Source organism: Macrosteles quadrilineatus, unplaced genomic scaffold (genome assembly GCF_028750875.1).
Source record: "Macrosteles quadrilineatus isolate MER2022 unplaced genomic scaffold, UCM_ALF_1.0 Scaffold_1__1_contigs__length_201487025, whole genome shotgun sequence".
Taxonomy (NCBI): Eukaryota; Metazoa; Arthropoda; class Insecta; order Hemiptera; family Cicadellidae; genus Macrosteles; species Macrosteles quadrilineatus.
In genome coordinates this window covers 6115848-6133793 of record NW_026542594.1, presented here as the reverse complement: position 1 = coordinate 6133793, position 17946 = coordinate 6115848, and the positions used below count along the sequence as shown (strand labels likewise).

The following is a 17946-nucleotide window of genomic DNA, read 5'->3' as shown; positions in this document are numbered from 1 at the left end:
CAACCTCTTACTCTTGGTTCTGGCTGACATTGCGCATTTGTAAAACACGTGGAATCAAACAAAACCTTAAATATATGTCACTTTTAATGAATTTCCTAGGGAAATCGTCCTAAGGGAATAAATCCTATAAGGAATAAGCTATTACCTTATATCTCATGGTAAGACCTGGACGTAGGACAAATTAACTTTCTCTTTTTCTTGAATGGCATTTTTGTTAAAATAAAGGCAATTTTTGGAATCCTCTCAATATTTGCAATTTTTTTATTTGCAATCAACATTCAGGTGTTGATTCTATATATTCTTTATAACCGATTCTACTCAAGTTTCTTCGACAAAGTTAAAATATTTTACTGGGCTGAAACTTAATACATATTAAAATCTTTATTTCTAGGTTGCAGAGTTTCACTATACAATATATAATATATTATCAAAAACTTCCTCATCAAATTAATAGTCTTTAAAATTATGAATGATAGCCATTAATTACCGTCTGATTGCATAGTGAAATTTATACATCATTGTTAAAAACATGGTCATGGTAGAGACTGAGTATTTGGGTTCCTTCTCATGTTTGGGTACCGTGGTCATACTAATAGCATTGACTATTGTATACTGAAGTTGTATTAATAGTCAAATATAATAGTGACAAAAGTATAAAAGCATCCTTTCCCACTCCTCCGAAAAATGAATTTCACAAAATGAAGTACACCAATTATGAATCGTTGACTTAACCCGCCTAAATAGCTAACAGTATCGATCCCTCATGGTTTTTTATGCATGGGATTATCCCCAATTGGCATACCTTTGTTTGACTATATGGATTGTTGTATAAAACGTCATGCATTATCTCCTAACTGGCAGTCGGTAGTTGAGTCGTGTTCGTCGTGCGCATTATGGCCGGCCGCACATCTTTCTGTAACTTAATGTATTTGTGCATGTTAAATGTTATAATTGTGTATTTTGACGAAAACATCATTTTCAAATAATTTTATGTTAGACGACAAGGATTTAAAATGAAACGTCAGTTTCGAAACTAGTCGCTTGAAATGTGATTGAATCTGATTGATCTAGTTGAATTCTATGATTGACGACGTACGTAAACTAATTTTATACTGTTTATAAAAAAAATGTATTGGGCCCGAGTAGGTGATGTTTTAGTGAAGATAATTATAACCAAGCAAACGAAAATTCACTTAGTCTGCAGGCTCGATGTGGCAGGGGTATTTTCAACTTGTAGCCGAAAATTATTTCTTGGTCGTTATGTGATTTTGATTACGCTATTATAGATAAAAACTGTTTTAAAACACCTCCATAGCAATAAGTGATGTATTGAGTTTATCGAAGAGTAGGCCTAGTATTTAAAACAAGTGTTTAGGCCAAGCTTATTCCATCGTGCGTGAAGATGCGTTCTTTTAACAACTATTTTTTATTTGCTCATTAGTAATTATTATACTTTATACTCCTGGAACGGTCCTGTATCTCCAAAAGTACGTAATTATTACTCACTTGGTCTTATTTGATAGGGCATTAGATAGGATAAAACTAATCATGCATGTAAACCCATTTAGTTACAGCATCAGTGATTTGATCCGGTATCAGCATCGCAGTGTTGACACAACAGATTATTTGCAAACAAGAATCGGTATATGTTCACCTGAGTAGCGTTAAACATTGGTTTAATCTTAAAAAATATATACATACTTACTGATATAAATTTGAAAAAAATCTATTATTTTCAGTAATAGTTTTTAGCATAGCCTATGTTTGTTTTTCATATTGTTGCATATTGATGTTAAATGTTATTTAAAATGAAATTTTCATGCGTACATTAAAACCAAAATATTTGTTTAGTGAAGTTAAACATTCTCAAAGCGTTTTACATTTACTTATTTAATCTAGGCTGCGTTGTTTTATGTGTTTGTAGCAATAAGAAAATTACAATGGAGATACTCTAGTGTAAATAGTTTTCTAAACCCAGAAGGTTTAGGGCTAAACCACTTTATTGCCAGCTAAGTCAAATCGTGGAAGGCTGTTTTAGGGGTTTAACTAAGTGGAAGCTGAGAAGTAGTTTGATAATTGATAAAGCCAGCATTAAACTCAAACCTTGGTTGTTCTACTTTGAAACTTACAATGGATGACAGACAAGACTGTTGGAAAATATGTTAAGATAAGGAACACCTATCGTTAAGCGGGACCAGGCATATTTTACAAACTAACTCTTGCTAACAGTTTTATATCTACAAAACATTTTCTACTTTTCTTATTTTTCCATTGATTTTTTCATAGGTTGTATTTTAAAATATTTGTATTTATTGTAATCTGTTTGGGTGGCTTAATAAAGTAAATTACTCTCTATTGAACAATTAATTACGGTAAATAATTAAAAGACGGTAAGTAAATATTAAAACACATTTTTGAAATATATGTCAAATCGAGTTATTGACAATTCACTAAACAATGCACAAATTAACAAACTTGTTCGAAAATGATAGACATATCTATAAATTTCACAAAATTCCCTAACTAATTGTATATAGGGGTTAAAAGTATCAATGTTATGTATTTTTCCTGAGTCGTAGTATATTTTTGTGATTTCATTAGTATAATATTTTCCTATTAGAGGAGTGTTTTTGCTTTCAAGATTGGAAGTAGAGGAATGTTTTATCTAGAATAAACACAATACACAAGAATCGACATATTGAAGGTTTATGGCTTGGTCTTCCCAGGACCAAATCTAGGTCCCACAATATATAAACTGCTTTCGTACTCGACCCTTATTCTGTTACATATTTCCAACCTTGGCCTATTTTACGGCTATTTCAGGCTCATAATATCATAACAGAGATAAAAAATCACTCTTTGTGAGTTTTTAAATAGTAAAGCAAGGTAAATGTCATCTTCTTTCAATGATATTGTTTTTTACTGTAAATTGATAAAAACTATATTGATATTGATATTAAACGATTTGTTTAAAATGTCAATTCAAAAGTCATGACATAAAGCTATCTAGACATATACCAGTAATTAACATAGAGGATCTGTTTATGTAGATTTTATCTAATTTAGAAAGTATAAATTACTTTTAAGCTCATTAACCTTCTGAGCTGCCATCAGATTTTTAGTGTATGAAATAATAACTAATTAGTCCTCAGAATGCCCTAAACATATTTACACTTACAGTGTAACCTTTGCGAGCCTGTAAACATGTATAGATACAGACTGCGATAAAAATATATTTGATCAGTTCTCATCAGGCCAATCTTAGGAATAAGATAGTTTACAAATTATTGTTAGTATTGTTTATATGTGTAATTAGTTTATAAAATCAATAACTAGGATACAAATAAAATGATTTACAATCAATGAAGAGAAAACTAGTTAATTATAATATTTTTATTAAATTGTTTAATTGCTTTGTTATATGTTACTGGAAATAGGTTGAATCTGGTAAATTGTTCACTATCGATCTTTGACGAACAGTTAGTAACTTCAGCTTATTTGCTGAGCCCATTCTGGACGAAAAAAAACTTCTCACTATTAGACGAGAAACTTGTTGATCGCTGTGTGTGTAGTATAGCTGCGAAAATGTTCTTTTACCACTAAATACGGTACTATCAGTACAGTTTGTAGTCACTATTTTAAGAAATAAAGAAGTGGATTTCATATACATGTCATTAAAATTTTGTGAAAAAAACAATAATTGTTTTTTGAAACGCTCTCTTTTGACTAACAAATTCATTTAAATAGAAGATTATAAGACTAAATAAGAAACTTAATAAACTATATTGACACGGGTATTTACAATATCGATACTTGGAATTGAAAACATATAACATGTAATTAATTACTGGAGTGAGATAATTTAACATACGACACAATTACCACCTAATATCTGCACGCATCTGCAGGCTATATTGACTATGCTAATGGGGTGTAAATCAAGCGTTGAACATATAGAATATCAGCTTATCACCAGCTATATGCTTGGCAACAGCTTTATGTGTGCGATTATTGGCCATATTGTTTTGTAAAATTGTAAAAAACCCAATAGAATGATTGTCAATAGAAAAAAAAATAAATGACGTGATTAACATCTTCAACCATTCAATATTGATCATAACATTACCTATTATTGTAGCTGACAATTAATAAATATTAAGATGTAAGCTAACCATATTATCTACTAATAAAATTGTCATTTGGGTTCGTTCAGGGAGTTTAGGAAAGATGGGGACAAGGAAAGTTAGGGACACGGAAAGTTAGGGCCAAATAGGGGTTCGACCGGGGGGGAGGGAGAGATTAGCTGAACTAGATTCAAGATTCAAGATTCAAGATTCAAGATTCAAGATTCTTTATTTCCAATAAAGTACAATAAATAAAAAGTGACATATTTTATATAAAGGAAAAAATATTCCTCACAAGACTACACGTCTGTGTGTGAGGAAGAGTCCATGGCACTCGCTGGTCACTCTTAAAAAATATATACACTTACATAAAACAACTTTTCTAGTTAACAATAATATAACTTATTCATTAAAATTAAAAATAAAATAAAATATCTTAGTCCTGGCCAACATATAACCATCAGAATATAAGTTCTAAACACTTGTTAAGTTAAAGCAAATTAAAAATTAAAAAATTAAAGATACCCCTCAAAATAAAATAAAATAATTCTTACAATTTAAAAACAAAAATCAATCCGGTTTAAAAATTTTGACATAGCCCATGCCTGATATAGCCCAACTTGGCTGATAAGTTGGAGATTTAATAGATTTTTTATTATTTTTTTTATTCAAACGTATGGTGAATGAATTAAATTTTCAGCAGCCGTGGGGCCGACGTGTAACAGCCACTCTCCAACTAATCTCGCGAAAACGGCTGCACTGCTACTCTCTGCCTGAATGATATTATTTGGAAGATTTCGGTATAATTGATGTGCAATATAAAATGGATTAGAAAGCTCTATTCTGTAACCTAATCTGGGTATTGTGTATCCAAAGTTTAATCGGTTTCTTGTTATATATGTGTGAGTTGGTTGTGTGAAAATTTTGTGTTTGTTGTCTTTAATGTAGATTAGAAGGGTTTTAATAAATAATTGTCTGATATTAAGTACAGGAAAATCGTGGAATAGCAGATCAGTAGAATATCTTTGCCCTTTTTTTAGAATGGTTTTTATTATAGAGCGCTGTGTCACCCCCAGTGGCTCCAGTACGGCGGAGGAGGCACCACCCCACGCCAGAACCCCGTATTGCATTATAGATTGCACATAGGCGATGTACACACTCCTGCAGTGATCCGGAGTGAGCACGTGGCTCAACTGCCCAAAAGCATAAATCATTTTTCTTAATTTTTGTTTTAAGTACTGTATGTGTGGCACCCATGATAATTTTTGATCTATGACTACACCTAGATATTTATAAGTTAAAACCTTTTCAATGATTTCGCATCCACAGTTGACGGACTCCGGATCGCCACAAGAGTGCATTTTTAGGATCCTCTGTCCTGGGCCATAATTATCTCTAAGGATAATTGGCAAACTTTTAGTTTTTTGTACGTTAACAGAAAGTAGATTGTGATCAAACCAGTTTTTTATTTTGATGAGGTCAGAGGATGCCTTATTGTAAACCTCATCCCAGGTGCTTCCGTATGATACCAAAGCCGTGTCGTCAGCAAACAGAAATATGCTTCCATTTATATTTAATTTGGATATGTTGTTAATGTATACCAGAAATAGCAGAGGTCCAAGTGTACTTCCTTGAACCACGCCATAGTCAACAATCGTTGGGTCACAATTTATTCCCTTAATACAAACATATTGTTTACGATTTTTGAAATAGGAAGAAAACCAGTTTAGTGTGTTATTTTTTGCCCCTATTAATTCAAGTTTTTGTAATAATTTTGATCTATTTACAGAATCAAATGCCTTTGCTAAGTCTAGGAAAGTTAAAATGATTTTATTTTTTCCATTGATTTTCTCATTTACTAATTTGGTTAAGTGAAATAAAACATCGGAAGTATTTTTCCCTTTCCTAAATCCATATTGTGATTCAGATAAAATTTTATTTGTTTCAAGATAATTAGTTAATTGGATCTTTACACATTTTTCTAGAATTTTATCTATGGTGGTTAGTAAAGATATTGGTCTAAAATTACTCATTTCAGCTTTGGCACCAGATTTGTAGATAGGGATGACTTTTGCAATTTTGAATAGGTCAGGAAACTCTCCTGAACGGATACTAAGGTTTATCAAATGTAAAAGGGGTTGAACAAGATAATTTGAGAAGGTCTTAACAAGTTTTGCAGGGATGTTATCCCATCCTGGAGCAGAGCATCCTTTTATACTATTAATTATATTTATTAGTTGATCTTGATTGATCGGCTTCAGCTCAAATACAGAATGAAAGGCATGGTGATGATCCTCCACCTCGGGTGGCCCCACTGGATTAATAGCGCTAGCTAGGTTGTAGCCTACATTAGCAAAATAGTCATTGAATTGTTGGCTGATATTTTTTATGTCAGGAGTAGCAGTGCTTCCGTCACAGAAGGCCTCCACCGGGAACGGTGCGGGAATGTGTGGTCTACCTGACACCTCTTTGATAGTTGTCCAAAATTTCCTAGCATCTCCGGCTGCTTCCTCGATTTTATTCTTGTAATAATTGAATTTGGTGCGTTTAATTAGTGAATGTAGCATGTTGCGATATTGGTTATATCTATTTTTTAATTGCCTGTTGTATGGATTCTTTTTTACTGTATTAAAGAGCATATCCCGTTTCCTTATTGATGTCAGCAATCCTGCCGTAATCCAAGGTTTAAGTTTTCTACTTTTTGCGTTTACTTTGACTTCCTTGGATGCATCATGAATAATAGTTTGGATAGTTTCAATTAGATTAGAAGTACAGGTATTAATTTCTCTACAATTGGTAATATTCTGCCAATCAGATTCTTTTAGTTTTTCATCAATTTTATTCCAATCAATTTTTATTTTAAATGAATCTTTCGAGATTGGATGTTGTTTACTAGGTTTAGAAATTTCTAGAACAATAGGATAGTGGTCCGTTATATTAGTTTCAATAACCGCGGGATATGCTGAATGAAATGATTTTAATTTCAAAAAGAAGTGGTCAAGACATGCGTTACTTTCAGGGCGAGTTACTTTGTCAATGCATTGTATTAAATCAAAATCACTAAGGATGTCAACATATTTTTCTTCAGCTGAGTTAAGTGATGGGTTTAAAATATTGAAATTTATATCACCAGAGAAAATACGAACATACTCTGAATGGGAAGTGGAGTTATAATAGTTATAAACACCATCAAGAAACAATTGAAGGTTAGAATTAGGGCTCCTGTAAACGGCTAGTAATTCACAAGGTTGACCGTCCCAGTCGAAGGTCAGAGATAAGGCAGTGGCCACGCCGCCGATCAACAGCTGATTACAGGTTGCAGATAAAGAGTTATCCAGATACACAACTACACCATCGCTTTGATTAAGATTGTTGCTTGAACTAAAAATATTGTAACCCGGAATACTTTCTAAAATAGAATCTGTTTTTAACCATGCCTCTGTTAGTACTATGCAATTAAAATGGGTTTTTATTCCTTGGAGAAACGCACAAAATTCGTCAAAATTTTTATTGTAGCTCCTTATATTCTGATGGATTATTCTAAACCTTGACCCGAAATTACTTTGAGATAAATCAAAACAAGAATTAAGAGTACTTATATCGGAGTAAACATTACATTCTTTAATTGGAAATTCGTTATAATCTTCCTCGTTTAACATGTCCATACCCGGTCCCTATCGCAAAACCATCCAGCCTAATTAATTTAACAGATCCAAAGTCGTGTTTCTTTATGTTTATTACGAACCTAAATATTAATTATTCATATAAGAATGTTCTGCTATAAATACACTCATTTACACACATATTTAATTAAAATAAATCCTACAATGCCAAGGAGATTGGAAAATCACAAAAAATAAGATTTCCGATAACTATGATTTTATCTTAGTCTTATCTAAAGACACATCCTTACCACATTCCTTTCATCAAGGTAAAATTACTACTAAAATGAAAATATAAAATGAAAATATACGCCAACATTTTTTTTAACAAGGTGGGCTTTAGTCTCTTATAAGGAAGGGTTATTGGCAAAATGTAATTGTTAGATACAAGACCAACCTTAGATGATTTGAGATTTGAGACATTATTTTTTGAAAATGTTGAGGGGTTTTTTTACATACTGATATTTTAAAAGTGGATGACAATTTAATAGAATGAAATAAATGAACAAATGAATGGCATTAGATTTGATGAACACATTAAATACTTTGAACCCATATCTCATATTTATTATATTACACTAAACCTACACAACTCTTTTGAGCAACTGTTAATACAGATAAATGGCTAATTCTTGGTGAATACTACTTTCTTGTTATATGTGTTTTGGAAATATAGTTCTTGTTACTAGATTGACTATTATCTTTTCGTTTGTTAGAATTTAACTATAATAAAAAATGAAATAATCCCCTCTATAGCTTTCTGACTATATTTTGAAAAGTAATAAGTTTACTGTACTTGTAATAATAACCATACGTAATAATAATGATAATACGTTTGTAATAACGCACAAAATTAACTATTTATAATATTAATTATTTGGAATACGTATTGTGTATTTGTAATTGACTAATAATTATAGTTTAATGTATTATTGTTTTTGGTTACACTAAAGTGGTATTTAATTTGTCTGTATTATTTATAATTTCACTGTGGTATCTCTAAAATATACTTTTACTATTATTGAACAAATTATTAAATAAAATAAAAAGACCTAATAAACAACTACTTTTAGTGGAAACTAACTATGTCGTAAGATATTTTTCTGGTTACCATAAAAGCAACTAAACAATTGTTATAGCTAAAAAGTATTGTTACATCTAAAAGAGTATACTGTAGTGTGTAAGTAGATACCTAATTACGATGCTATTTGTATTTCTCTTTATCGTTATAAAAGACACATTATTGATTTGCCTGAGTTTAACTAAAATTACTATGGGGTATTAAATAAAGATATCTAAAATTGACTTTTGTTTCAGGTAAAAGATATCTATACTTATAGGAGATTTAACACATACATATTACATTTACTGAACTGTTTCTTTACAGATAAACTGTGGTTAATGAAAAAATTAAATTTGATAGGTACTCTGAGAAAATAAATAAATACTATGCATCTAAATAAAAAGTATACTCTAAAAGAGGGACTTACAATTTATGGTGTTAAAACTTTACTTTGAGGGTACCCCAGGTTTAGCTGGTGAGGCCAGTGTCTTGGCGTACGTGTTGGTCGGTGGGGTGGTGACAGTGGGGGCGGCGGTAGAGGCTGCGGAGTCAACATCACCGGGGGTGAAGCTGGTGGAGTTAGTTGGGACAGCTGGGTTGACCTCTGGGGCGGCGGCGTTCCCGGGGACGGCGGCAGAGGCTGCGGAGTCAACATCACCGGGGGTGAAGCTTGGGGCATCTGAGTTGACCACTGGGGTGGTGGCGTTCCCGGGGGCGGCGGCTTCGGAGACCTCATCTTTGAGAGCGGCAGGTCCAGAAGAAGAACGACGAATTCGCTTGAGATCGTTTTCAGTTTTTACTCGGATGGTTTTCCCTTGTTCCGTTTGCTTGACGAGTATGCGCCCGTCCTTCACCCAGACATAAGCCAGACATTTCTCTTTGACCATATCCCTGCCTAAGTTAAAGACCTTTCTAGAGTGTTCGGTCAAGTGCTCATTAAAGTAGACAGTCGAATCAGGAAAGATACGATGGATTTCGTTGGCTTTTAAAGATCCCTTTTCTTTTCTAGCGTCTAACCATTCAGATTTAATAGTTCTGGACGAGAATTTCACGACAATCACGGGAGGACGACCTTTGGACATTTTATTTGAAAGACGATGGGCAGCCGACACGTCATACCGGTGGAAGTTAATATTGAGGACTTTGGCAATGTCGGCTAGGATCATGAAGACATTTTCGCCTTTAAGCATGGGCACTCCTGTGATAACGATATTATCTATACGGGAATATTGCTGCATCTCTTCGATTTCAGTCTGCATATCTAGTATTTTGGTTTGTAGTTCTATGTTTTCTTCCTGTATTTTCTCTACATTTATGTCTGTAGCTGTTATTTTACTCTTCACTTCATCATATTGTAGTTTGACTTCACCGAGGCCCGTTGTTAGGATATTTATATCACATTCGACTTTATCTAATTTATTTTGTGTTTGCTGCCACATTTCAGAACTTTCCTTCCGTAACCCGATGAAAGATTCATTAGTGTCTTTACGTAGCGCGGCTATCGCATCTAGTATAGTCGCCGTATCGCGATCAAGACCCATCTTGCTGTTCGTCGATGAGTTTTCGGATACACAGCCTTCGCACTTGTATGAATTCCTAGTCAACCTCTTCGAAGAATCTCCAGACGCGTTCCTGCAGCAGGTTAAATGGAACGGAGAATTACAATCCGTGCATTTAATTAAGTTTTTCTGCTGATCAATCAGTAGTTCACATTTACCGCACTTTTCACTTGTCATGTTCTGAGCCACTTTACTGTATAAAAAACACTTTTCACCAACGCCACTTGGCTATCCCCGATTTCACCAACCGCGTAAATAGTTTATTAATTATAAAAAATCACAATAACACAACACAATGACAGGTATGAGCTGGACAGTTTGCAACGAGGAAACTAGCCGGACATGAACAGATAAGGAGGTCCGCTCTCCACGAGCGCCTGATAAGAACTGAAAAACTACTAGGCTCTGAAACGACTCTTTTAGAACGAATCGTTCTCCTGTTTCAATTCACAGAGAGCTACAGTAACGGGATTGACTTCAAAATCATAATTTGAATATTTCCAAACAGTAAACCTAAAAAAATTAAGAAGTATTTTAAGTAGCCTAAAATGCGATGATACAGTGTATTAGGAAGGAACTCTTAAACAACAAAATAATCGTTTCAAATGTTATTTGTTTAAGCACATAATGCGTTGGAATAGCGATAATTAGTTTGATTTTTTTTTGCAATTTTGAGGATGAAGCAACCCGGCATAATCCTGTCACTATCTAGTTCCCACGAAATCTATCTACTGACTATATCACTGTTGACAGTAAATCACATAGTAAATGGAATACGGAATACCTGGAGACTACAACTGATTTGTCAGTTTGTAGTTATTGAGCGGAGCGAGCGAAGCGAGCGTAGCTCTTTGGGATCAACTTCAATGCAACAAATAAAGCAACATCACTCAATAACGGCAGAACACATTTCAGCCAAACTTAACAAGATTACTTAGACTAATAGTGAGATGGTTAATAAACAAACAAATTTCAATTAGATAATGCTAATGCAATTTAAAACGAACTTAAAATTTCCAAATTTTAACATTAGGCTTATGGGACTAAAGTAGCCATATGACAGTTTTTGTTTACAAGAAAAATGTAAACAAGAGAATCATAAGGTATTTCTGAACTTTCTAGACTTTTCTTTTAAACGTTTTTTAACCATTCCTATGATTTCAATAAACAAGAAAATGCCGTTAAAACATTTTTTTAAGGCGCGGAATTCACTGAAAATCGAGAAAATATACGGAACTACTTTCTCAATGCGCGGAGCATAAACAAGGAGCGGAGGGATACGGACCAGTGACTACTTTCTTGGGAACCTATTTGTGTTGCCAGCTGATTAGAAACAGCCAATGTTAGAAATCAGGATTTAATAAGCGATATATCAAACCGCATCGAAATCGATATTTAATCCGATAATACCTCACAGGTTATATTATGTTGAATTACATCGACGGTGCAGTAAGTTATTACACTTATTAATAAAACGCAGATTGAACACTCATCTAATTTAGGCATGTGGGGAAGGTAGGTCGGGGTTCATGAGTATTCGTGACTACATTAAGTGTTTTGAAGTAAGGTTAGATTAGGGAGGTAAAGTGTAGGTTATAAGTAGGTGATTGGGTTGTTTATTTGTGTTGCACCAAATAAACTGATAATATTTTCCTGGTCAAAACTACCATAATGCACTTTTGGAAGAGGTATCTGAATAACAAGATGTAGTAAAAACAAATCTGAATTATTATAATTTTAATCAATAAAACAAGCATTAGTACATCTATTGACTTTTTTACATTTAGTTACTTATACAAATATCAAATCACGTTTGTTCCGCTCAACTGGCTTTCACCTCTCTGAAAGCAACCCTAGTTTTAATAATCACCTTGATATATTAACGGATGTCTCGTAATTATAACTATGGTAAAAATAAATATAACTATGCCAAAGAAGCTGTAACGTTGATGGTGTTGTTATAAGTCATACGGCGACGAGCATATACATAAAAGTGTAGCAAATACTCCGTAGCAGCAAACCTAAGTACTTACTAAAATTAATGTTAATTAAATAGTAAATAAATCTGACAATTTTTATGGAATATTTTAGTAGAACTCAAGCCGGGTAAATGGAAATTAGCTTAGTTTGCAGGTTAGCTGCGGCGGGGGTATTTTAATTTAGTTTCGCGCCTCGCGGCACTACCGGATCGCACAGCGAAAGACATTAAGAAGATTATTCCTATTCTTGGCGTTATAACTATATGCCTACATACTTTTGCCTTATCCAACATCATACCTTGCATGTTAGGCTGCCAACTAACAGAATTCGTTGTTACTCATGGTTTTGGCATAAACAATGTTTTAAATGTAGGCCTACTGTTCGATGTTTTTTATCTTAAAATATAATTGTTGCTGGTTAAATTAATTTGATAGTTTCATCCTGAGATCATTAGTTCACCTTATTTAGATTAACAAGTTATTGTCAATTGACCAAAAATTTATCAAAATGTATTACTTTGTTAAGACTTAGTACTATTGATTCACTCTGATTCGGATTCCTTTGACCCTACTAAGAGTTATTCTTGCCCGCGAGTCTATGACATGAGATGTATAAATATTTTTTTTCAAAAACCTGTACCGATAACGAACGTGTAAAATTTGTCACTAAATTAATTGTCCTGGAAGCGATTCCAAAACACGTCACTGATTGTAAATAACTTATAACTTAAAGATACAATTGCAAGTTTGTAGGAAGAACACGTTTCTAAACAGATCGGCATTTGTTTTCAGACGAAATATTATATCGTCACATTATTGGTATTTGGTAAGTGACGTTTGCAGTAAAGAATTAAAGAAAACGTGTCCAATATCATACAAATCAGTGTTTGGATAATTGTTTATATAAATATTTCAATCAGTATATACTGACGACGAAGGAATAAATTAGGCCTAAATTACTACCACTTTTAAGAATTCACAAAAAAAATAGTTTTATCAACAGCTGATCCTTAGAGTTCCTCTTTTGCGATTGCCACGTAAAACCAAAACAATATTTAGGTTGGGAATTGGAGGTCAATCACACTCTCGCAACTACACAAAAGTTAACTGACCCGAGTGACCTGACACCCCAACAACTGGCCTGGTTGAAAGGAAAATCTAAGAAATTGCAAATGAAGTCGATTCGGAGAAACGTGCGAGGGGATTAACGGGACATCGCTGTATTCTGTTCACTCATATTTCCATTACCTTTCCAAGTACTGAATTTTTATGGGTTTGCTTAGATTAAACAAAATGTGGAATACTTTGTACCAGATGCCTACGACTACATTTTACAACAAGTATTTCTTTAATCTTTCTCAGTAATAGCTAGTCACGGGTTGTTCCTGAATTATATTGTATTATTGTTCTAATACAAACGAGAGAAATTCGTCTATGTTCACGGTCGTATAACATAAATTGGAGGCTATAACATCCTTACGAAGTTGAAGCTACTGTTTTAGAAATATTCAAGTGTATTTTTTATTTAAAAAATGTATGCTTGAATAATCATTTACAATTCGAGTTTACTCCGTGATTAATAAAATAACCCTACAAAAACACTTCAATGTACTAAATCTGTTGTCCCTAAGCTCTACAAAAGTATCCATTTAAACAAGGTGAAAAATGTAAGGGGAGATAGAACTAGATATAAATACAAGTCGTAGTTACGACTAGACCTAGGTACAATAAAAATAGAGAACGAGTCGATTTAAAGAGTCGTTCTCAGAGCTTAGTCAGCCTCCGTTTGCCTCCCCCTCGGCTCAAAACCCGATTTGTCCCCAAGTTTCCGTGTCCCTAAGTTTCCTCGTCCCCATCTTTCCGGACACCTCGTTCAGGAAGGTAAACGTCATCAGATTTTTTTAGCAATTCGTAATTTTCCTGTTAAACTTAATCTTGCAGGTAACTCAAGTCGTAAGTCTTTTTATTGAAGTTCAGAGGTATAAAATGTCTTTATGGTATGAAAAAAAAACATATCCTTACTAATAAACCTTAAGAAATGATTCCAAGCGGAAAATCTGAAATAATCAGATAATTTCTGATGTGACAATAAAAAATTAAGTAAAATAAAAAAATGTACTAGCACGGTAATGTGTTTGCTAATATCTTAGTATTTATTTCATAATATGCCAATCTAGCCAATCTATTACCAACGTATTGTGGAATTACTGTTACGTTTTGTAATTTGATTTCATATTACATTACCAACCAATGATACACTACTCGATATAAACAACCAACTAGGAAAAGCAAACTGAACTAATTAACATTTAGGTCTTAAAACATAAACAGTATCGCATATGCATCCTGTGTGAACGCACACTGATAACGGCTAAGTATTCTGAATGCTGCACAAAATGTAAAAAATAAAATAGTCTAAATTAACGTGATTTTGAGACTGTAATTGTATAGGAAAAATTAAAGATATAATTATTAAATACCATATACACAGCTATGAGTTTAAGTACAGACAAAATAGTATAAATTATTTGAAGCTTAATATGAGACTCTTACGAAACATTTTGCAAACAGTCATTTTTGTCAGTTTTCCAAATAATGGTATTACATTTGCCTTGTTATACAGATCATAAACTTTACAAATAGGTATGTTTATATTTATATCGGTATTTTGTCATTTTGTTCAGCTACTTCTAAAACACTGAAAATTGCTGTTGGCAGTCTGGCCTGATGGCCAAATATGCCACGTAACAGTTGGTTATATAATGGTTTACGTATACTAAACAGCATACCCTAAAAACAACACTTTATGTCGGGAAAATATTTTGTAGGGAAAATATTAAACCAAACGTACTCCTGTATGGTTTTCAAAAGGTACGGTAAGAACTGTTCGTTGTGCATTCCAGCGAGTCCTCGTAATACGGTGGGGATACGTTTAAGACTGGTCACTATTTAATTTTACATTCAGTACATATAGCATCATTTTCAGCCAGTTTTGTTTTAATGCATTATAAAAATACAATTTTATCTCATGTGCCGGATGTGGAATTTTTTCCTCGCATGATTTTGTATTTACTATTGAATATCTTTTAGCCTAGCTTTATATCTGTTTTTAACTTTTGTATTGAATTTAATCGAAATTAAGGACTATTATTTAATACTAGGGTTGTTAAGAAGCTAATGGGACAAAGTATGTGTGTGCTATTCTGCTAAAACCTTTTTTTCATCTGTCTTGTTTTAACAATTTTGATATTCTATGGTGGTTTCCAATAAAATTCAATTAGTAACGGAAAGATCTTATTTTCACAAACATGGCTAACGAGTTTGATTGGAATTTTAAAATTATTAATTGTGTTCTAGTTTTTTTTATCTCTAATAAAATGGCCAGCCCCATTGCTGTACACTTTTCAGAATAAAATATAACTAAACAATGTGTCATTCAGGGAAACGGAAAATTCATTAAGTAAAATATTTCTACGTTTGTTTCTCTAATGTAGTTTTTGACTGCCTAGTTATATTAGTCTTGGTTTCTTATGTTACTTAGCAGAATCTAACATCCATCTATTTTCTATATTATTTAATACAATACATGAAACTTTGTAAACAGTAAGGCTTTTTTGTTTTAAGATTTAACTCCACATATTACATATTATCATAATGTTCGTCTGGGTGTGTAAATTTGCAAACTATGACCTTACATTTGTGAAAAAGTCCCTTGGGCTCCCCAGTGGCTTTTGAAGTTCCTTATGAAGAAGATTTTGTTTACATTATGAGCTGAATAATTTACTTGGTGTTAATATTATAGTTGCAATTTAAAGAAACTTGTCCTAAAAATATTTACTGTCATGGTTGAAATTACATATTTACTATTTAAATTTGGGTTCGCGTAAATATTTAAATAGAAAGAAGCGAGAAGGCCTGGACAATTTGATATACTAAAAATAAAACCGAATTAACAATGTGATGCATTTCTTGAGCAATCATTGAAAGAGCCGATTTGCAAATAATAAAAACAAAGGAAAGTCATAGAACACTACCAAGTAGAATAAATATAATTATTTATAATCGTTATTATGGACAACCTAATGCGGCTATGAGAAGGAAACATTTGTAGAAAACACTAAAAAACAAGATCGGCTTTTGAAAAATGATATGATAATTACAACAAATGTTGATTATATCGAACTGTTATGTACATCGTGAGTATTTCCAAAATATTTCAGTCGACACTTTCAAAGTAATCGGAAATTAATTATGACTGTCATTTGTAAAAAAAAACACCTGTAATACTTGGCAATTGAAGGAATTCAAGCAACACGTACATTGGTTATTGTTATGACTATACAAATATAACATAAAAGACAAACGTTTTTATAAAGTTATTATAAAGTGATTATACATCTTATATTACAAGCTGATATTTATTACAGAAACATTAGGAGATCTGGAATACACCAACACAAAATTCTAGAAAATTGCAGGAAGATAATAATTAATATTGACATGTTATTCATGATTCACATTACAGAGCATAACCCTTTTATTGTAATTATGATACATAAACTATTAACTCGTGTAAAATAGGGCAACTAATTATAGTATATACAAGTTATACAAGCGTGAAAGATATTTTAAGCGTAAAAGATATTTATTTTTGTATTAACCTACCCTCTATATTGAAAATGTTTAATTGACAGCTTTTCGGACCAATTACAATTGCTTCTAATTAAAATGAGGATCACCAGGTTCTAATTGAAACCCGTATATTTATTTACGCCAACTAAAATGGTTGCCAACCATCTTTGTTTTCTGTCATTGATAAATTAAATGGAAATGGAAACCTCCAATATCTGCTCATAATTAAGTTATATCTGAATCGTTAAATTGATCCTGGTCATTAAACTTCATAATTAGACCTTCACAACGAAATGCTTATGTACAGTAAAATATGTTCATTACTTACCATTACATTTTATAATTTACTGAAATGTTCTGTTATCTTAGTAAAATATACCTGCATTTCACAATCACCTGTTTAGAAAAGATTTAGTAACCACTCTTTTATTTATTTAAAAAACCGATAGGGGAATAGGCACTCAATGTTAAATATTTAAAATATTGAATACATAAATGAACTCTACGTGGGAAACAGGTCACTAAGACCTTAAATTACAGATAGCAATTTTCAATAAAAGAAACGTGACTCGAAATAAAAGTAAATAGTTTGCCTTGAAAAGTGCTTAGGACTTTCAAACTTAATATTGTTATAAGCTAAATTAAAGTCAATTCTTGACATGTAAAGAAAAAGTTGAATAGATATACGTGAATATGTAGAGTACAATATGAGAATGTTGATAAGCAAAATGGCCTTTTTAAAAGGTCTGCGGCATTATTGCTAAAATAAATTATTTTTGTACACAAGTATAAATCCAGTGGCGTTATTTCTGTGGAATTCTATAGACTTTGATATGATAAAAATGTGATAAACGGTAAATTGTTAAATCCCGTTTTAGTGTACTACATCAATTTAAAAACCAAAACATCCATATATAAAACTATAGT

The 17946-nt window shown here is 32.6% G+C and overlaps 1 protein-coding gene across 1 annotated transcript; it reads right to left on the bottom strand.

Moving 5' to 3' along the window:
* Positions 1-9295: 9295 nt before the first annotated feature.
* LOC128990144 (uncharacterized) lies at positions 9296-10390 on the bottom strand. Its single transcript, XM_054412450.1, has one exon. The coding sequence runs from the start codon at positions 10388-10390 to the stop codon at positions 9296-9298; it is 1095 nt and encodes a 364-aa protein (XP_054268425.1).
* Positions 10391-17946: the final 7556 nt, after the last annotated feature.